The sequence below is a fragment of the Paramormyrops kingsleyae genome, chromosome 1 (assembly GCF_048594095.1).
Source record: "Paramormyrops kingsleyae isolate MSU_618 chromosome 1, PKINGS_0.4, whole genome shotgun sequence".
Lineage (NCBI taxonomy): Eukaryota > Metazoa > Chordata > Actinopteri > Osteoglossiformes > Mormyridae > Paramormyrops > Paramormyrops kingsleyae.
The window spans coordinates 36,927,794-36,950,201 of record NC_132797.1 but is presented as its reverse complement, the minus strand read 5'-3'; the positions used below and the strand labels follow the sequence as shown (position 1 = coordinate 36,950,201).

The 22,408-nt window shown below is 38.8% G+C and overlaps 1 protein-coding gene across 2 annotated transcripts; it reads right to left on the bottom strand.

The window, feature by feature from the left end:
* Positions 1-7,257: 7,257 nt before the first annotated feature.
* On the bottom strand, positions 7,258-18,141 carry LOC111851601 (putative methyltransferase DDB_G0268948). Of its 2 annotated transcripts, none has more exons than XM_023826653.2 (7): positions 17,885-18,141; positions 15,175-15,353; positions 13,359-13,519; positions 12,288-12,504; positions 9,516-9,616; positions 9,100-9,237; positions 7,258-8,994 (listed from the first exon to the last, which is right to left on the bottom strand). In XM_023826653.2, exons 2-7 carry the CDS (start codon positions 15,283-15,285, stop codon positions 8,904-8,906), a joined length of 819 nt encoding a protein of 272 aa, XP_023682421.1. In that variant the 5' UTR covers positions 15,286-15,353; positions 17,885-18,141; the 3' UTR covers positions 7,258-8,903. The 2 variants fall into 2 exon arrangements, with proteins under 2 accessions (XP_023682421.1, XP_023682422.1); XM_023826654.2 differs by lacking the exon at positions 17,885-18,141 and adding an exon at positions 17,318-17,842.
* Between the last annotated feature and the right edge of the window lie 4,267 nt (positions 18,142-22,408).

Below are 22,408 nucleotides of genomic sequence, written 5' to 3'. Positions count from 1 at the left end.
ATCCTCACATCTGAATTTTTAAAAAATTTCTACAGTGCTTGTCTCCTTGTACTAGTTCTATAAAAGGTCATCGGACATTAGGGATTCCAAATTGTTTGGATGAATGAAAACCTTTTGTGAAAAATACTTTTATTTATGAAAGTTTGGCATTTAAAAAAAAGGTATTTTTCAACAAGAGCTTCTTCTTCATTTGCCAGACTGAAAAGTAAAAGGAGGACTGAATGGAGGATTAAATATCATCATATTGTCATTGTTGTCACACTATATATGTCTTGGGCAGTGGCAGAACAACTGTACACTGGGCCCTGGGGCAGAAATGGACCATATCCCCCCCCCAACTTACAAATTCACCTGCTTTTGCCAGTTGCAGGTGATGAAATTTAAGTGGCCTCCAAATATTGTATCCATCATGCACTGAAATAATTAGCAAATTCTACTAACATGCTTTTTATCGCTAAATACACGCACGCCTCAACAACATAATTTAACTGCAAAACATCACAAGCTATTAAATTTCAAAATTGGTTTTAAGTATTGTACCAAAAGAAATTGTGTTGACTCCCACCATAATGAGATTGTATACATAAAAATAAGAGCTATAAAGGTAGCATGCCACAAATGTATATGATAAGAAAAATACCAGTGCCTTAACCCTCATGAATGGTTCTCATGTAAGTGAAATATGGGGGTGGGCCCTCAACACTGCTGGGTGAGTGGGACTGGGCCCTGGGGCAGCTGCCTCTGCCTGCCAGTCTGCCCCTGGTCTTGGGTCTTTCTGCTGGCCTGTATGTTGATGCTTTTCTAATAGCCTAACAAGCTATCTAGTGAGAGGACTGTCTCTCATGACAACTTATACTAGAAAGCACACAGTAATACAAATTAGAGAGAATGTATTGAATGAAGGCAATTATTTTTGCATATAGTGCTTGTAGAAAACAGTTTGTACTTCATAGCCATCTTTTTTTCTGACATACTTTGACAGTTAATGGTAAATATGCATCAAGTTTACAAAATAGTATTTTGTTTGCACACATACGACATGGTTATCCATTAAATGCTTCAACCTGGAAAGAAATCCCCTTTTATATTACCCTAGCTTAGTACATAACCCAGATTGCACAAAGAAACATTACCTTGAATACTGCACCCCAATCAAACAGCACAAAACAACAATTCTGCCTCAGTTCAATGAGTCTTGCCTAATTTATTTGAGAGGCAAAGCTATAATGAGTCATAGCTTGCTTTTAGCTTTGTCACTTGATCACTCATTTCTAGCAGATAAATCTATCTCCCCCCTCAGCACAATAGCCACATCTGCATTTTTCGTCCAACTTTTCTGTGTTGAACAAATTGTGTTTTACATATTTGCTGTATGCTCTAAAAGGGAAATATGTGTTAGTGGTAGTCATTTTAGGTGAGTTTTAATGGGTGATAAGATTTGAGTGGATAATTACAGTTACACACAATTTTTTTACCAACTGAAAGCAAGAGATCATGCATTACAAAAACACGTTTTGTGTAAATATTTAACTGTTAAAGAAATGTATGAATTAAAAAGAAACAGGTCAGTATCTTAAAGATCCAGATGTTCCAGGAAAACCTATACTAGCTTACAGCACTCCAAGTCAAGTCAAGTCAAACTTAATGATCAACTTAATATGCAGGCATACAATGAAATGAAATTGTGTTTATTTTAGACTTTATAATCAGCTTTACACATAAGGCAAACAAGACTCAAATTGTGAGGTCAGAGTCCACTTCCCTGTTGCTGCCACACTCCCACAACTGATCTCCCTCCCTGGATAATTGATAACTGTGTCTGATTTCAGTTTCAATTTCGTTAATTGACCAGGCTATTTAACCAGTCTAAGCAGTTTCCTTGGTGCAAAGAATTGTTAACTTCTGTCCAGTTATTGAGCATTAATTAGCCCTGCTTTTCCCTATGTGCCTGACACCCCTCCTGTGTGGTTTCATGCATATACTACTCCTGATCCCCAATCCCATTCTCAGTGCAAGCATGTGCACCAATCTTCCTGCGTCTGCAGGTTTGCCTGCCTTCCCCTTCACCCTCAGGACAGAACATCTGACCTCCTTGACCTTCATTATCTCCTGTTTTAGTTTTTGGGTCCTGCGGCCTGAAGGTCTGTGATTACTTAATGTGTCACTAATTACTAATGGAACATAATTAATTTGTACACAAAAACAATGCTTTTAAAACTTTTTTTTTTTAATTTGACTAATTATTCATGAGGGGCCCATTCTATATATTATCAGCAATGCATACAGCAACACCACCTCTTATTTTAGACCATTACTGACTTCAGTAGAAGCATACAGTACCAGGAACAGGAACAGGAACAGGACATGCTTCATCCACAGACAAAAGCAAGATCATTTGTGATTTATTACGCCGCCTGCGATGGGCTGGACCCCTGTCCAGGGTTGTTCCCTGCCTCATGCCCGTTGCTTCCGGGATAGGCTCTGGACCCCCCGCGACCCAGTAGGATAAGCGGGTTGGAAACTGGATGGATGGATGGATGGATGGATATTACGCCGCTCCGTGTTGCAGTATGAGACACGAATGTGACAATGGTGCTGACAGTAGTGGCTATGCCCCTGAAAGTCTTCCCTTTTCTCCATCCTTATGGGACTCTTTTCCTGCTCCTGTTAGGTAAAAATGTTGATATTTTAACACTAGAATCAATTCTCAACATGAAACATTCACATTGATTCTGATCTGCACACCCTTACTTGTAAGGATGACGAGCTCCTGTAGAGAAGGAGGAAACCAGCTCCCAGATGGTGACTGTATCCTGTGCCAAGAACTCCAGGGAATGACTGAGCCTGATATTAAAGGCATTATTAAAGGAAAGTTCTAATTTCTCAATTTTTATACCAAACTAAATAAAGTCACATAATTAGATGTGAACAGTATGATATCACTGAAATTAAAAAACATGAACTAAATTTGAAACTGCATTATGTGATTTAAGACACATTTTAAGTTTTATAGTGCCAGATTCTTATAATACGGGAATCACAAGGTGAAACAGCATTTTTTCAGTTTAAAGCAGGAAGTGGAACTGCGGCTTTAGGGAGGGGTTGGCTAATTTTTTTAAATAAACATACACTGGATATCAAAATCAGAGAACAATATATGACCACTTGTAATTAGTAGCCCATGCTTTCTGTGCCTGCTTGTTTCTCACACTGCTCTGGTTTGATATCGGCCCACTCTTCTTCCAGCCTCTTCCAAAGTTTGGTAACAGTAGTGAGTTTCTTAGGCATAACATTGTTACTAAGGATTTTCTAGAGATTCTCCACTGGGTTTAGATCTGGACTCTCGGTTGGCCATTTCATTACTCCAGTGTTGTTAGCACTATTAACTCCAGTGTTGTTAGCACTATTAACTCCAGTGTTGTTAGCACTATTAACTCCAGTGTTGTTAGCACTGTTAACTCTAGTGTTGTCAGAACTGCTTTACTTGTTTTGCTCTGTGACTGGGGGCAGTGTCTTGCATGAAAATTGCGGGTGATTGGGAGATGCTTGCAGATAAGGAAGCATGTTTCTGCTGGTTCTGATGAACATTTGGAGTCACCCTGCCATGTGGCTGTATAGGAGGGCCAACTCCAACTGCAGAAAACATCCCCAAACCGTGACATTTCCTCCTCCAAATTAAACCGACTTCTTTACGCACATTGGGTTCAGTCTCTCCCCAGACTGAGACTGAAAATAATGTTTCCCATCAGATCCAAATAAATTAATCTTGTTCTCATCACTAAAGTGAACTCTGGACCAGTTTCTTTCTGTCCACACAACATGTTCCTCAGCAAAGTTTAGTCTAACCTCTTAGTCTGTCTCTGTAATTAAGATGATTCCAGTGGCCCCTGACAGACAGGGGACCTAAAAAATTTGGAGCATAACTAGATTGGTCTGGATTGGGAGCCCAAAATCTCTAACTGCACCACTGGTCACTGCAGAGTGCGCTTTCAGTCCAAATGGTCTTAAACAACGAGATACTGCATGGCGAGACAGATCCTTACCCTGTTCAGTGCTGAACTGGCAAGCAATTCCAGCTGCAGTGTTGAACCGATTCTCCATAATGAGTCTCCGCATTATCTGTCTTACATGGACAACCATCATTTTAGGGGGAATTGAATGAATTAGTGCCATTGTAAAGCTGCAATATTCTAGAAATCACATACTGGGAATGACCAGCTTCTATAACAGTGGTTGAAAGGGTTATCCCTTGAGCCTTCATCTAGACAACCTGCTGTCGCAGGGATCCAGTCACCAAAGAGCAGCTTGCCATCCTGCAAAGTAATTACAAGTGCAGCCAGATAAACAGGTCAGATAATTAAGAAAATTAGCACCAGGTGCCAGATTGGTGTTCTACAATTTTGATCAGAGTTCTTCAAATTTCTAATTTAAGTGTTTTTATATTGTGCTTCAGAATACTGTATATTTAAATTGTGGAATATACTTTAAAAAAAGCTGCCTTCAAATAGGTATAAACAGTTATTTTGAAAATTAGGAAATTGTCGGTTGCTCTCTAATTTTGATCTCCACTGCATATTTTCAAGCCTTTTTCATAACCCTTGATATTAGTACATTCTGATCGGCTGAACATATAAAATTTGCATCTCCATCAGTTCCTGTGACACTTTGGCACAACGTGAGCCCATCCAGTCATCAGAAGGTTTGGAAACCGCTAATTTAAAGTGTTCGGCCTCCATCTAGTGGTGGAATTGTCTGTGAATAAATACAGCAACAGCCAAAAGTTTCACTTGGAATTCTATTGGAAACTTCTTTACACATTTTTTTTTTTTTTTTAAGCAGGTGATTTTATCCAGGGGTGGCATGGTGGTGCAGTGGTTAGCACTGTTGCCTTGCACCTCTGGGACCTGGGTTCGAGTCTCCGCCTGGGTCACATGTGTGTGGAGTTTGCATGTTCTCCCCGTGTCATCATGGGGTTTTCTCTGGGTGCTCCAGTTTTCCCCCACAGTCCAAAGACATGCTGAGGCTAATTGGCGTTGCTAAATTGCCCATAGGTGTGCATATGTGAGTGAATAGTGTGTGAGTGCACCCTGCAATAGGCTGGCCCCCCATCCAGGGTTGTTCCCTGCCTTGTGCCCATTGCTTCCAGGATAGGCTCTGGACCCTCTGTGACCCAGTAGGATAAGCAGGTTGGACAATGGATGGATGGATGGATTTTATCCAAAGCTATGTACAATTTGGTGTTGCTCAGGGGATCAGCAGTGAAACCACTGTGTCAACCCTGGAATCAGGGGCGCCATTAGTGATTTGGGCCCCATGGAAGTACATTGTACTGAGCCCCCAATATGCATAACTATAGAAATGGCACTCGCCCATAACCTAGTGTGTCTATACAAAAAAACTTCCTTCTGTGTGCCGTGTAGTTGCATGCAATCTAACCGATCCCTTTACCCGAATTATTGCCATTTACAAATGATGAAGATCGAGATAAGACCAATGCCAAAAAAACCCCCCACAAAACCGAATACCTTAACAATCATGCAATAACCGCAGCAGTCAACTTTCTTTTCAAAATCTCCTGTGTCTGCACGTTGGCTCCTTCTAAAGTGGCTGGACTCCAGTTGACAAATGGGAGACACAGCCAATGGGACGGTGGACACTGTTCCAGGTCTTCTTCACAGTGGGAGACAGCGCAGGCAGATAATAAGGAGACTAAACAGCGTGATGGAACGCTGACACCACACCAATCCAATTCCATCCATCCCTTTTTTGAAACCACTTATCCTATTTAGGGTTGCAGAAGGCCCAGAACCTACAGGCACACTCACGTATAATTTAGCAACTCCAGTTAACCTCAGTGTGTTTTTCGACTGTGGGGGGAAACAAGCATACCCAACAAGAACCCCCAGCACAACATGGGGAGAACATGCAAATCACACAGAGCCACAGCAGAGACTCAAACCCTAGTCCCAGAGGTGGGTGGCAACAGTAACCCTAATGCTGGAGCCCTTGGAATGGTCCTGACTCCCCCCATTACTGCCTCCCAGTCCAGGGTTCAAACTGCCCCCCTCAGTGTCCTAACCCACTAAGCAACACACCACCACTTTCTCATAAGTGACAATGCTTTATTAATATTTTCTGTTACATATATGAAAATTAAAACAGACATTACAATTAACATAAATGTATAGAGAATGCCTTTTAATTATGCTATGACACCTGTGCTGCTTGAGTTTGGTGTGGCTTTGTTAAAGATCACCGCTCACCAGCAAAATAGAAAGAATAATTACATAATGTAGGAAAGCAATTGTTGGTAATTTTTCACTCAAAACATTAGGCATATGAAGCATGAAATATTTTGCCAGTGTGGGTCTTATGAGGAATGTGGATTCATACAGAATTTCAGATTTTGCCTATTTTCATGTGTTTATTTTACCCTATTCTTGGTGAATAAATACATGACAAATACCTCCATAAACTGCATGGAATGGCAGTTACCTCACTGAAACTGAGATCACAGGCAAAGTTCTCATTACTTAAATATTACAGTTTGCTACCAGATATTATTAATTTCACCATTAATCATGTTCTCATTAGCACTGGTAATCTTCCGCAGTTGTTAGTAGAATCATTAATTAATCCCTTAGGCAAAAATATTCAAGTCCCTAGTGTGTTATTAGCGTAGTAGGTACACCAACCCAATCCTCATTTCCCACATACCCTTTCTTCAGTTAGTCAATTTATCTTTTAAATATTGTAGAAAATCTGTTAAATGTGTGACGTGAGTAACAGAGATATGTGCAAATACACTTCAGTTGAGAGACTCCTAGTGGGATTGGCTCCTGGCTCACTGTGACCCTGCATTGATCAAGTGGATGAGTGTTTTTTTTTGGTATTATTGCCCTTTTCATCTTTTTATAAAATTGACAAAGCAGTTCCACAGAAGAAATACCAATTGAGCTTGGGTGTCTACAATGCATTGTGGGATTGATCCGCCAGGCTGGGTGGATACCTCTCATTGTCCAGGTATAGCTGTGCATTGGATGCAACTTTAGCTCTGTAGGAGGTGCATTTTGGTACAGGTATGTTGAAAATATTGTAGTGCGTGGAGCTGTGGGTTTGGGTAAGCTTGACTCAGCCCCCTTCCAATAATCCTATGTGGTGACCATCAGATAAGTACCATCATATAAGTGCCCAACCATGAACTGAATGGGGTGAGTGAAACGTCAGCAGTAGAAACAACAAGGTCTGAACCCCCAATTTTCTTTTTAAATACCTTTTAATTTGATACCTTTCAACAATGAGATTCCTTTGATGCTTAGTAAGCTCTCTGTGAACCATGGCTTTTGCAGTAGAATGCAACTGATTAAATGTCAGGAAAATCCTACTAGGACAGTTGAACTGTATTTGAGGTTAATCAGTCACTTTAATTGATGGCAAAAAGACCGAATACTGTAATTCAATCAAAAGGTGCTTCAACAAAATATGCATTTAAGGGTGTGCACACTTCTGCAACTAGCTTATTGTACATTTTTTACTTTTTATTTTTTTCCCCTAACAGATTTGTTTGTTTTTAACTAAATTTTGCGGGTTCTGATTAGCACTGCTAATCATATTAAAGGCAGGAAAAGTTCTGAAATTATTTAATGTGGTCTCATTTTTTTACATCACAAAAACCTGCCATTTTCACAGGGATGTGTATACTTCTTATATCTACTGTATGGCTAGAACTGTTGACTTGCGGCTTAATGCTTGTTACAGTCAGTCATAGGCAGTTTGGGAACATTTTGGTTTTCCAATACAGTACACCAGCACTGGAGAGAGAGAGTACTTGATCAGACCAGGATTGTCTGTCGGCTCTGTTATACTTATATTTCTGAAAACACATCTAACCTGCTAAACTCATTGAGGTGACATCATCCAAGTGTGTGTAGAACCAGAGCAAGGCAGAAACAGCCTCTGCAAGTTAGACTCCACATAGTATTTAAGGCACTTTTACAAGGAAATTATGACCGGCCTGAAAAATAATTATAGGCTATACAGTAGGTGTGTTTATCATGACATGGTTCATCGCTACAGTTGTGTTAAAAGGGATATAGCCCCCCCCAAATAAATGTACACTAATTAGTTTTAATAGTGTGTTCTCATTCATTTTCATTAAAATCAGAACCCTTAGTAAAGGTGTAGTCCCCCTTTTCGTAAATCTCTAATGATGTTCCCACCCGTGACCTTCCAAACATTGGCAAAGATCTCTGACACGCTCAGCTATGTACTGCCCCCACCAGAAGTTCCCCAGAAGCAGATGTTCTGCAAGATGGTTTACTTAAGAGCTAGCCATGAAGCACTACAGATGGAAAAAGGTGAAACTGTAAGGAGGACTTCAGTTAATAATTGTGATAGGTAGGGCTAAAAAGATTGGTGTCACTGTTTATATATACTGGGCTATAAATGTACTTTGATAAGAAATCTTCACATTAAAATTCAGGGGGAAAAACTCCTTTCAGACTGGTTCCAAAACTATGAAAAATATTGTTTGCAATGGTTACATTCCTAGTTCTTAGGTAGCTCGCGGGCTGGAATGCTTGTCTTTTTAGATGTTTTGGTATTTTACGATAGTGTTCCTTTCTCTGTGATTTTAATGCTATTTCACTTCTTGACAAAAATAATAATAATAAAATCTATGAAATACTATGAAAGCTGATTAAATCACAAATAAATTTTAAATCAAATATATAAATCACCATTTAGCTTTATCTGTATGCCTGACTGATAGAGTGAAAAAATATAAATATGAAATGAAATTCTATAAATTCCTCTCTACAGGTAAGAAATCTCTACAGGTAGTTCAATATATCTGCTATGTTAATAGCACCAAGTATATTATCTGCCTGAAACCCACACACAGACTACTGAGTTTTACAGGCCAATACACAGAAATAAATCAATCGTATTTTCATCTTGGTCTCAGGGGATGAGACACCCATTGCCTCCAGGAACCTGAAACATAAAGGTAGCAAGTTATGGATAAATTCTGCATGTTACATGGCCAAGCATAAAAAGTAGGACCTTGTTCTGTATATATGATACAAACGTAGACAGTACTTGGCCTGTGTGTCCGTGAGCAGGGCACTGGCCGCCTCTGGCTCTGCTTTCTGATAAGCCTGGTAGTACGAGAAGGTCTCCAAGAACCCCACAATATTGCTCACTGAGATGTCTTCTTCCACTGGGATACAGTCAATTCTGACAAAAACAAACAAACAGCATTATATCTTAATCAATATTTATAGTTTGCAGCTTAATCCTAAAGTTCACATTTCATTGTATCTGAACATTTAAAGCACTATTCACTTTTCCATTAAATTTCTACAGGACAGAGAGGCTCAAATGAGTCATGGCCATAACACTTCTCAGCATCAGCCCCAAATATATATCCAGTGTTCATATGTAAAGATTTCAGGTTTGAGCAGATGACTCAGGTTACTGATCAGATGGGAGATTCACAGGCATCCCAATGTTACCTGTTTTTGTCTGGGAAAGGGATGGCATCAAACAGGTCCTGAAGCTTGCTGTTAGCAACAGCCACTCGCTTGCTGACATAGGGCGACAGGGACTTAACTGTCTAGAAAGTAAAAATTAATACATAATGTCAACAAAAACACTTCCTGCATTAGCCACCCATATATAACATGTAGCTGTGAGAAAATGTTTTTAGACCATTTGGAATTATCAGTATTTCTGTAAAAGATGGCTCTGAAAATGTCTTACCATAGGTTATAATAATGTGTCTAATATAACAAACAATTTAAGTAACATTTTAAAATTCCTTTATACAGCAAGTGGTTTAATCGATGTCATAAATAAGGGCATTGATGGAAAAGGTTTTGTGAACATTTTGAGAAGGGTAACTAGAGTCGTAAACCTCTTAACTGCCGTACAGGTCTGATCAGCAAAGTGTAACTTTCCGCAACTGCTTTTTCCCACTCTTTGGCCATTAAGATTTTGGTGATTTTGGCCCAATGTAGCCACATCATCATGTTCTTAGCTGACCGATGTAGAACACAAAGTGGTCTTCTGCTGCTGTAGTCCATCAGTTTCAAGGTTTGGTAGACTATGCATTCAGAGATGCCTTCTAGGACACAAGTGTTGTAATGAGTAATCATTATTCGCACTTGTGGCCTTGCTGTTACTTTTAACAAGTCTGGCCATTCTTCAATCAGTAAGTCAGTAAGTAACACATTGTGTTTAATCAGTTTTCATCCACAGCCAGTAACCATAGTTTACATAGTAAAACTGAACTTCAGATAAGTGCACAATATACAAAGAATCTTGTGACTACAGTATGTATGGAACAGAGCATGTGAGCGGAGTGGAGTGGAGCGTGAGCGAGGAGCGGAGCAGGCGGAATTTGGTCAGAGCGCGGAGTGGTTTTTTAATTAAGCCTGGAGCGGTCGTTCCGTCTCGCTCAATTTCGCTCCGAAACCGCTCACACTACGACTCTGAGGCGTGCCCAAATCTACCCAGAAGTCATCTGTACAATTATCAAGACTGTTACACAAATCGGCCGAGATGGAATTTGCAAAGTATTTCACAAAGGAAACTGATAAATCATACAAGTGTACTATTCTTATCAAACGTATAGATGACAAGAATGTACAGCAAGAACAACAATGTGGTGAAACTGTTTCAGTGAGTAAAGATTCACTTTGGAATCACTTTTCTCAGAAACATGAGAGGGTGCTACACGAACAGGCGGAAGCCAAAGCAAAACGCGAGCAAGTTTTATATGGTTGTAGCATATCAAGTCTATAAAGTAAATAAAAGTATAAAAGCCTATAAAGTAAATATTGGTAATCAAATAAATTAGTTTTGTCATTCAAAGTAGGTCTAATAGGATTTTTTAATTTCACGTAACGCTTTCAGTGAAATTTTATTTTATAGACAAGCAGCAGCATAAACAGAAAAAAATTGAGGAATTTAAAACGTGGATGCTTAGCCTGTATATTCTTTAGGCTATTCAGCCTACTGATTCCTTTATTTTTAAGCCTATTTTTGTGTGGAATGCCATTGCCAAACCTGTCCGTTGTTGCCTATATGTTGTTTAAAAATAAATATTTTCTGTTCTGAGTGTAGCCGTTGCTCATATTTATTTATGATACAGGTACAGTATGAGGCTTCGGTTTAAGGTGACATTTGTTAGGCATGCAGATTATTTGTCCCTCTTTTAAATTGGAGCGAGCGTGGAGATATTTGACTGGAGCGGGAGGAAATTTTAGTGGAGCGAGGAGCGGTGTTGAGCGGAGCGGCTTAGTGCGAATTAGGGCGGAGCCAACAGCCTCGTGAGCGAGGAGCGGAAATTCTCACCGCTCCACTCCGCTCACATGCTCTGGTATGGAACTCTAGGATGAGGAGGGAGATTTACAAGAAACTGAAAAGATTTTGTCAAAGACAATTTGGGTAAGCCCATGGCAATACCAGGCCTTTAGTTATGATACCCTTTTAATTGGTTTGAGATAATTGCTCCCAGAAATTATGAAAACATGCTGATGTGATTATTACTGTATAAATATCTGTACTAAATGTTCCTTAGGGTGGCAATTGGGTGGCGTTAAACTCATGAGCGAATAAAGGCTCTCTTTGCAGCAGTTCATCAAAGTCTCTACAATGTAAGTTTTGATGACCTCTAGATGCAAAAGTGTGTAAAATTCCCAGGAGGAAAATTATGTAACCAGCATGTATAGCACTGAGAGTTGCACCACTTTCAAAAAAGCCAAGATAATCTGTCTTTACCATTGAGCAGCAATGGACCAGCAGACCTTGCTAGTATACTTTATATATTGAGTTGTAGCCACATTATTTACTGTTTGGAGGAACAGATTGTCTGCTTTAACAAGGAGATGTACCTAATAAACTTAAAATTGAATTCATGTTACTGTCCAATATCTACAATGGGCTGTAATTGACACCAATTTCTTTTCAAATAGCCTGTTAAATCCAATAAACTGATCATTAACCTTTCACGGCTCAATGACAGAGGTTTAACTACTGACATAAGCCGTGAATTGAACTAAGTACTCATAAATTTAACACACTTAGCCTACTTTAAAAGACTGTGAAAACTCCAAGCCAGCAAGACCTGGATTGGTGATTCATGACTTACACACACACACACACACACACACACACACACACACACACATATATATATATAGTATCAGCTATAGTTGTCTGGTTTAATAAAAATCTGTCCCAGAGATGCTGCACAGATTCAGTGTATAAATGATACTTCTTACTTGCTCATAAATGCGGGTCAGTCTGTCCTCACATGAACCGTAATGCAGCTCCAGGTCTTGGTCAGTGTAGCCAAATAGAGCTATACAGCCGTTGGGCTTCAGTGTCCGACAGGCCTCCTTCAAAAACCCCTCCTGGTTAAACCAGTGGGCGGCTGAAGCTGCAGTCAGCAGATCCACTGAGTTATCTGGAAACGGTAAATCCTCTGCAGTTCCAACCCTGCAAATCAAAATGTGTGTGAGGTACATGTAGTATTTCCAACATGTGTCTAATTAACTACTAGTGCCACTTAATTAGTGACAAAACCTTAAATGGCTTATTTAAATGGTTGTTAGATACACTACCAGTCGAAAGTAATTGCACACCACAGGTTTTTACCACTTTTACATTTTTGTCATAAACTGTAAATTTCTTGATTTTGTTAAGCATTGGAAAATATGTCAAATAAAACAAATTTGCTTTATAACATGAAAAGAGTATTTTGTGCGGTGATGGCATAATCAAATTCTAGGCTGTCCTTTAACTCTACATGCACTAGTTAACTGTTTCATCTCATGGAACAGAGCAGCATTTAATGTCCCTTGCAGAAATTTTCTCTGCTGGTATAACTGCTAGAGGAAGTTACTTTGATTAATCAAAGATATGACATTTTCTTGCTAATAAAGATTGTAAACATACTATACATTAATTTGTTAGCAAAGAATACTTAGTGTATTTTTAGTAAATGTTAAGTAGCATGCAGATGCTTCAGACTTTTCACTGGTAGTGTACATATCAAGGGTGTTAAATCCTCAATAATTAACCCCTTCTGCATTGTATCATCCCCTACAAAAAATGTACATCTTCATGTACTGTAGTACATATACTGTACTAAAAGAAAGGGTAAATAATGGATATAATGTACATCTTTTGTACCTACAACATTGTGCCTTCTATGTCACTCTTTAACTACTGGTCTGTAGCAATGGAGAGAGGCAATAGTAACATGGTATGTAAATGAAAATTGAGACAATTTAGGTCCGACTGTAATAGCCCAAGTAATCCATAACTACAAACACAGTGGCCACACTGACCTGTAAACGACATTTGGGAAACCTGGCACTGCTCTGGCCTCTTCTATCTGGCTCTCACTGACATCAATCCCCACCACCTCCTGGAAGTGAGGAGCCAGTCGCCGGGAATTCTGCCCTGTGCCGCAGCCCAAGTCCACAGCCAAAACATGGGGCTGTCCTTTCTTGTTGAGGGGCATCGGAGAGTTGAAGCAGAAAGAAGGCCTTAATACTGTATTTTCTTATGGGCATCCAGGGGGTAGACAAAGTAAGTGATATGCCTAACAATATATTAATATCAAGGACCTAAGACAGATCATCCGTTACCTTCAGTACAGCTTAAATCCTGAACTGAGTGTAGTGAGATACCAGACTTCCATTAAGATTTAGTGTCTGGGGAAGCTATGGAAGATGTCATCATGGGTTTCATAAAACCACTCTAGAATTTGTTTAGCAGTGTGCATGGGGCATTATCATGTTAAAATATGGGGACATTGTTTGCACCATACTGTACGTTGCACCTGGTACAGTAAATCGACCTCGCACTTGGTGATTATACATCCATGCAGAACAGTCAAACTAATATCTTCTATGAGATGGCTGCCCAGACCATTATGGATCCCCAACTGTGTTTAGCAGTTCAAAACAGATGCTGTGGATTGAAGATTTCTTTTGGCATATTCAAAATGTATATCTGTCTGGGTATAGTAACAATGGAACATATCACTTTTTTCGTTGCTCAGGAGTCCAGATTTGGTGCTTCTCACAGCAGGTTAAATGTCCTTATGCATTTGGCCTTGGATACACGTGGTTTGCAAAAGGCAGCTCTGCCATAAATTACAGCTTCGTGAAGCTCACAGAGGTGCTGATTCAATTCCATGATGATTTTTTAAGTCTATTGGCCAGTTTCCCAGTCAAGGATTAAGTCTAAGCCTAGACTAGCTTTGAGTTACAATGGTGAATCTCCATTGAAACGGCAATTTAGTCCAAGACTAGTCTTAATCCTAGTTCGGGAAACCGGCCCTATATGTGTTGAACAGCTACCTTACATCCATCTATGCCTGTTAGTGAGCTTTAGCTTTCAATCAATTGTTCGTCATTACTGATGCACTTTGTGCTTGAATTTAATGTTGTGATTTTTGGGACTGTTCCACCTAGAAACATTACTGCAGATCTTGTGACCAATGCACCTGCCATTCGGGCATACACTTACTTGTTTGGAACTCAGTTATCTTATATTGCTTTGGCAAGTCACATATTAAAATCCTAAGTGCAAGACCAATTTTATAGCTGCAAACTGGTACTCAACTAGACTTGACTCACATTCGTAATTGTGGTTTAGTTTTCTCTAAGAATAAATCCTTCCTCACATTGTGTCATTTTCTTCAGTCCTTGTCTGTTATTGTTCATCTGATTAACTGATGTGCGAATTTTTGCTTTAGATCCTTATTAAACTAAATTTATGTGATTACCATACAGCAATAGAGGGTATTTCCATGAAAGCCAGGAGCTAAAGACAGCAGACTGTGAAACTTCATTGTTATTTCATGTTCTATATACTTAGAAACATGGCCATTATTATATGTGATAGAACTTTGAACTATTGTGTCACTTAAGTTAATTATTAACTACAGCTAGAGGTACTTTTTTAAACAGTCTACATCATCCTACAAATCTGTTTAGGTGACCACACTACTACATGTTGCTACAATAAGACTTTATTCAATGCATGACATAAATCTTCTACTCATACTGTAAAATGGGGTACAAAGTCAAAGCTTCAACATTACATCTTAAAACAACACAGCTGCTTCTATGGAATTATTGGAGGACAACTTACTTTTTCATCCAGATATTGAAGAATTAAGTCTTTGATTGTGTTTGGAGGGACAAAGCGGTAGCGCTGGTAGATGGAGGCATGATGCTTCTCCTCAAACAGCCTGAAGGTCATGTTGGAATTCCCACACTACAGTACAGCTCAGTGACTCAGCAAACAGCCTGAATTAACCTCCAAATGATCTGTCAATCATTACATGAAGGAGGTGAATTGGACAGTTAACTCTTTGCTAGTATTCAAATGGATGGCCTCGTTAAATTTAAGACTTCGTAGCATGGATTTCAATGGTACAAGGAGATCAAATTGAAGTTGGAAGTTTACATATACTTAGGCTGAAGTCAACTTATTTTTTTAATGACTTCACAGATTTAATCTTAGCAAACTAAAAGTCAGCAAACTAAAATCTTAGCAAAAAAAGTCAGTTAGGGCACCTACTCTGCATTACGCAAGTAATTTTTCCACCAATTGTTTACAGACAAATTATTTAATTATTAATTCACTATAATTCCAGTGCGTCAGAAATATAGATACGCTTTTTCAGTATTTGGTAGCATTGCCTTTAAATTGCTTAACTTGGGTCATACTTTTCTTATAGCTTTCCACAGGCTTCTTAAACTAAGTTTTGTCCCACTGCTCCTGACAGAACTGCTGTAACTTGAATCAGGTTCAACTGAAACACTTTTTCAGTTCTGCCTACAAACATTCTATTGGACTGCGTAAGTGTCAAGTCTCACGTTGAACCCCTGAGACTCATGGTTTTTCGTCTTTGCTGCTATTGCACGGCCATGAGATGTAAATCTCACAGACTGTGATGCCCTTAAACCAAACGAAAAAGTTTACTTCAGTATCAGAAATGACCTGCTGTGAATGAGTCTTTTTTGATGGCTCACAGTTTTCACCAAAATGTACCAGTTTTCCATCACCCAACTCCCTGTTTTCACTGCATTTAGAATGATATGTATGGAATTGAGGTTGGGGCTTTGTAATGGCCACTCTAGTACTTAGACTTTGTTGTCCTTAAGCTATTTGCTACAACTTCTGAAGTATGCTTGGGGTCATTGTCCCTTTGGAACCGACCCTTACTGTACCTTCCCAACTGATGTCTCGTTGCTTCAGTATACCGAATAATTTTCCTTCCAGTTCCACTTGCAGCAAAGTACCCCACAGCATAACTCTGTCACCTCCGTGCTTCACGGTTGGGATGGTGTTCTTTGGCTTGTGAGCTACATACTTTTTCCTCCAAATTCCAGCAACTTATTGTAAGAAGCTTGTGGTACAGTATGCTACCACATATAGCTGTAATCTATGTGTTTGACCCAAGTTAAATGATTTAAAGGCAACATTATCAAATACTGAAGTGTATGTAAACTTCTAACTCACTGGAATTGTGATATGGTGAATTAACCTGTAATTGAATGAAGGCTGCTCTGACATATCACTGAATCATTAGAGTCCTGAACACATTCAAAGGTTGAAATTCATGAAAAGACAGTATATCCTATTTGGCATGTTTCACAAAAATACGATTAGCTTCACAACTGATCTGCATCACATGTCATTATTAAGTAAATTTAGATACAGGTAAAAAAATATTAAAGTTTAAACAAGACAACAATCTGGATTCACCCACAGAATGACATGATGGAAGCATCCAGTATGCTATACATATTTACCACAGAACTGTTATTTTTCATTACTTACAGTAGCTTACGTCAAAGTTTAACTCTGGTTGGATAGCAGCAGTCAAGGTAAAATGTCACCTGACAACTAATGTATTTGCCGACTGCATTTATAAGGTAAGTTTATTTGCGTTCCGGGGGCGGCTTTAAATGTAAATACGTTGCCACCCCGCATCAAAATAATAGTCAAATAATAAAGATAAATTAGTATTTGATTTTTTAAGCCGAGATATAGAAGAGACACTGAGTGACGCGGCCACCCGAATCGAAATTTTCTGTAAGCACCACTTTGAGAACTACGAAGAAAAATAAAACTCTTATATTTATTAAGCTCTTTTTTGGAAACGTTTAAGCACAGCTGTCAGATCGTAATTTAAAACACTTATTTTCTTATTTAGTTAACTATGTCAGGCATTTATAAGGATGGTTACAGAATGCTAACATGGTTTCAAACTAGCAACACCCACCGGTGTAATCGGTATTCATTTAAATGTCCAACACGATCTATTTTCCCAAATTAATTTTGCATTTTTACTTGCTACAGACTTTTTCGTTTGCCACCGTGTATCTATCTTAAAGTTCAGCGTCTGACAACCTTGTGTTCCCCGTGTGTGATTGGCTCGGCGCTCGTTGAGTGCCTTTGCAGGACCGCCAATAAGGAACGTGTTTCCTCAACCAGCGAGTGTCTGTGTCTCTCTGCTCCCGCGATGCTTCGGTCCGCCCGACGCCACAGTATATAAAAGCGTCAGGGTCACTTTAAGTCCCGAATGATATGGTTGAAATATGGTTATGAATAAAAGTATAATTTTATTACGAGTTTTAAAAGTGTAACCTTACAAAGAAACCCCATCGTCAAACGGGCGATGATGTGATTTGATGCTTAAACTCTGCCCCCAATGAGAATACAGAATGTTAATGTAAATATCCGGAAAGACAGATAGCACGACTTTTTAAATTCTAAATATACAACATTTTCTAGGCTGATACAACAAGATTTATACAAAAATATCACATGAAGGTATTACATTACTTACAGCTAGTGACATGCGATACGTCCATGTAGCTATTAGTTATGTTCCGTCTGTGTAATTCGCTTCACGCTGGTATCTCCGGCTCGGTTCGTACCAAGCAGTCGCAAAATGAAGGGGGTGAGTGTTCAGTGATTAATTAACAGTCAGTTCTGGCACAGGAGATACGTATCAGAAATCCGAGGGGTTTCAATGAATTTGGGAAAGAATACAACATTTTTAAGGGAGGGCGAATCCCTCCCACACACACACAATGTGGTCTAGCGCCGCCTATCGTCAAAAATGTCATGCTTAATTTTCTTCATACATGACATAATCCGGGTCAACAAAACCACGCGGTGTAGCAACACTCAGTAGCACTGCCTCGAATGTCAGTAGCTTGGATATGTTAACCTGCATAGTTTTACGGAAACGTCCTACTGCATAAATGAATAAAACTGCAAATTACTTAGGACACAGCTGTCAAATAGGCAAAAGTGTAAATGTTTACGTGACTACCATATATACTGCTCAAAAAAATTAAAGGAACACTTTGGAAACACATCAGATCTCAATGGGAAAAAAAGTAATGCTAGATATCTATACTGATATGGACTGGGTAATGTGTTAGGAACAAAAAGATGCCACATTGTTTAATGGAAAATAAAATGATCAACCTACAGAGGACTGAATTCAAAGACACCCCGAAAATCTAAGTTAAAAAATGATTCAGCAGGCTAGTCCTTTTTGCTGAAAGTTTATTACAGCAACTCAAAATCGGAGTGGAAAAAAGAAGGCAAGCAATGTTATGGAGGTGGTATAATGCGGTTTTGGTGAGGAACTTGATTGTGGGCAAAGTTCAGTGATGGGTCAAATAGTACTCTATGATTTCTGATAACAGGAGCAGATTTAATGGGCACACCATCACTACAGACTGAGAAATCTGAAAAAAAGTTAACATGCATCCAAATCTTCAAATCAGAGATACCTGGAAGGGCTTTCAATGGGAGAGTTATACATACACTGAATGGACAAGATATTGGGACACCCCCCCCCCCCCCCACAGGAATTTTTATGACATCCCATTCTGAATTCAGAAGCATCAATATGGAGTTGCTCCCCCCTTTGCAGCTATACTGTAACAGCTGGCATTCTTCTGAGAAAGCTTTCCACAAGATTTTGGAATGTGTCTGTTGGGTGAGCTGAGGCACTGATGTTGGATGTGAAGGCCTGGCTCTCAGTCTCTATTCTAGTTCATCCCAAAGGTGTTTGATGGGGTTGAGATCAGGGCTCTGTGTGGGCCAGTCAAGTTCTTCTATATCAAGCTCACCCAACCATGTCTTTATGGACCTTTCTTCGTACACTGGGGTACAGTCACTGAACTGTTACCATAAAATTGGAAGCCTAGAATTGTCCAAAATGTCTTGGTTATATTAATATATTAATGAGACTTTAAATCCCAAGTGGTGAAAGGAAATAAAAATATCCTTACATAATATAATCACGCCCTGCGATGGGTCGGCCCCCCATCCTGGGTTGTTCCCTCCCTCGTGCCCGTGGCTTCCGGGAAAGGCTCCGGACCCCCCGCGACCCAGTAGGATAAGCGTGTTGGAAAATGGATGGATGGATAATATAATCACTAAGCACTTTATTAGGAACATCCGTACTCCAGACAGGCTGGTTTGAGTATTTCTGTAGCTGCTGATCTCCTGTGATATTCACACACATTAGTCTCTGAATTTAACTCAAAATGACAAAAAAAAAAACAAAAAACATCCAATGAGCAGCGGTTCTGTGGACGGGAGCACTTTGTTGATAAGAGAGGTCAGAGAAGACTAGTTAGACTGGTTCGAGCAAACAGCAATGCTATGGTGACTAAGATAACTACTCTGTGATGAGCAGAAAAGCATCTCAAAGTGCACAACACTTCATACCTTGTGGCGGATGGGCTACAACAGCTGAAGATCATAATGGGTTCCACTTAATGTCAGCCAAAAACAGGGACAGTTGAAGACTGGAAAAATGTGGCATGGTGTGATGAAGTTTGATTTCTGATGAGGCACACAGATGGTAGGGTCAGAATTTGGCATCAACAGCATGAATCCATGGAACCAAACCCTCCTTGTGTCAACAGTCCAGGCTGATGGTTGTGGTGTAATGGTGTGGAGAATGATTTCTGGGCACACTTTGGGCCTGTCAATACCAATCGATCATCGCTTGAATGCCATGGCTTATTTGAGTATTGTTATTGGCCATGTGCATTTCTTTATGACTACAATTTTCCCATCTTCTAATAGATACTTCGAGCATGATAATGCAGAAAATTCTGTCTCAAACTGGCTTCATGAACGTTCTTCTGTGGCCTTCCCAGTCACTGGATCTGAATTCAAGAGAACACCTCTGAGATGTAGTAGAACCGGAGATTCGTAGTTTGGATGTGCAGCTGACAAATCTACAGAAATTGCATAATGCAATCATGTTTGCATGGACTAGAATCCCAAAGGAATGTTTCCAGCATCTTGCCGAATCTATGTCATGAAGAATTGAGGCTGTTTTGACAGCAAAGGGAGTCCCTTCTCAGTATTAGTATAGTGTCTCAAATAAAGTGCTCAGTGAGTGTATATTAAAATAGCTTCCATATTCATTTAATGCAAGCCATTCAACATCAGTTTTTTAGTGGTTAATATCCACAAGCACATTTCCTATAGTGGCAAACTGCAAATGACCTTCAGCAACCTGAAAGCTTTTGAAAAGTGCTGAATATTTCATGTTCTGTAGTAGTGATTGCTGTGCCATTCTTGATAGAACTGTAATACATTAAAAATGAAATTAAAAAGAAAGAATTAAGAGTAATCAAATATGTTTTAGTTTGGAAATAGGATTTCTGAAGGTAACATATTTAGGCTAAAGTTAAATAGTTTCTACTGAACAATGTTTTATGTCTTATCCCTTAATTCTCTGTTTTGGAAGTATTCAGGTCCGTTCATATTAACTGAACATCATTTTTTTAGTGCTTGTTGAAGATAGTATTTGAGAAATACTGGTAATATTAATTCCATCTAAATCTATGCACGAACATAGTTATAAAATGTTTAGAACAGTGGTTTTCAACCTGTGGGCCGCGGCCCCCTAGTGGGCCGCGACGGTATTGCAGGGGGGCCGCCAATTATTATTAATAGAAATTGTAATATTGTTAATATAATAAAAAATGTCTAGTCAAAATCAAATAAATCATAATTTGATATATAATGAAATAAATTACCAGTTTATTCAATAAAGACAATTAACAGCCTTGCTTCCGAGTACTTAGTTAACCCGACACAAAAAGCGGGATCGTTTAAATTCTTTTGCAGTGGGCCGCGGAAACATATGTGTTTGGCTGTGTGGGCCGTGAGTTAAAAAAGGTTGGGAACCACTGGTTTAGAACATTAGATGTTTGCAACAAATTGTACAAGAGCATGTCGCTTGGAAAAACATCAGACTTGTAGGACAAAACATTATATTATATCAATGCTATCAACACTTCCCAAATATTGGTACAGGAAGTGATATATGACAGAAAGCAAGCAAAGAAAACAAGGTCAAATTAGGCTAGAGGACATTGTGTTTTCTGTAGACTCTGAAATATGTATCCATATTAATGTAGAATCAAATATGTTGGTTTTACTTGATTCTGTTAATTCTATTAACAAACATTTGCCCATTTATTTTGAGCCAATTGCTGCTGTAGCAAAAAAGTTACCCTAAATATGAACATTAATATATAAGTAAATAATAATTATTAATACCAGATATGGAATAAAGATATTTTCAGCTTGTTCTAGCAATTCAACTTGACCCAAACCTTTCTAAAGGCACGCTATTCCAAACTATTGCTCTTTCTCAACTCATTAGCTGTGTAGAACCTGCATTTAATAGAGTTAACACAGAAACTAAATATTTCCTTTAAATCAAAAACTTAAATGTATAATTTGCCAACTTTGTACTACACAGAAATAGCAAGCTGTTTGCGAGCAATGAATAAATAAATGATTTTGGATGATTTGTCTTATAGGCATTGGACTACAGGTAACTGAATTCATTCACAATTAAGCTTTACTCCTGGAGCGGTGAAATTAATTATTTACTTATCCTGCTACTGGCCAGTTTTCTCTTGCCTGTTCTTCTAGCTATTTGAATAAAATGTTTTTGGTTCTGAAACATGGAAAGAGATAAATCTCCAATGTGACCAGATAATCTTTCCAACTATCAGAAATAAAAGTGGCATGGCAATTAATATAACCATTATATCTATAATCAGTACCTCAATACCTTTTGAATATCTAAAGAAACACTAGCAGTCCATATTTTGTTTGGGATTTATATGTACTTTACATAGCTTATGTTAACTATATAACTAAAATGACATGACCTTTTAAATGTATGATGGAAAAAGAATTGTCTTAAATATTAATATTTTTTTCTGTTGTATGGACATTGTTGTCATGTAAGATTACAATAATATGATACATATTCTGGTCATAGTGCACCTTGTGTTACACACCTGCTTAA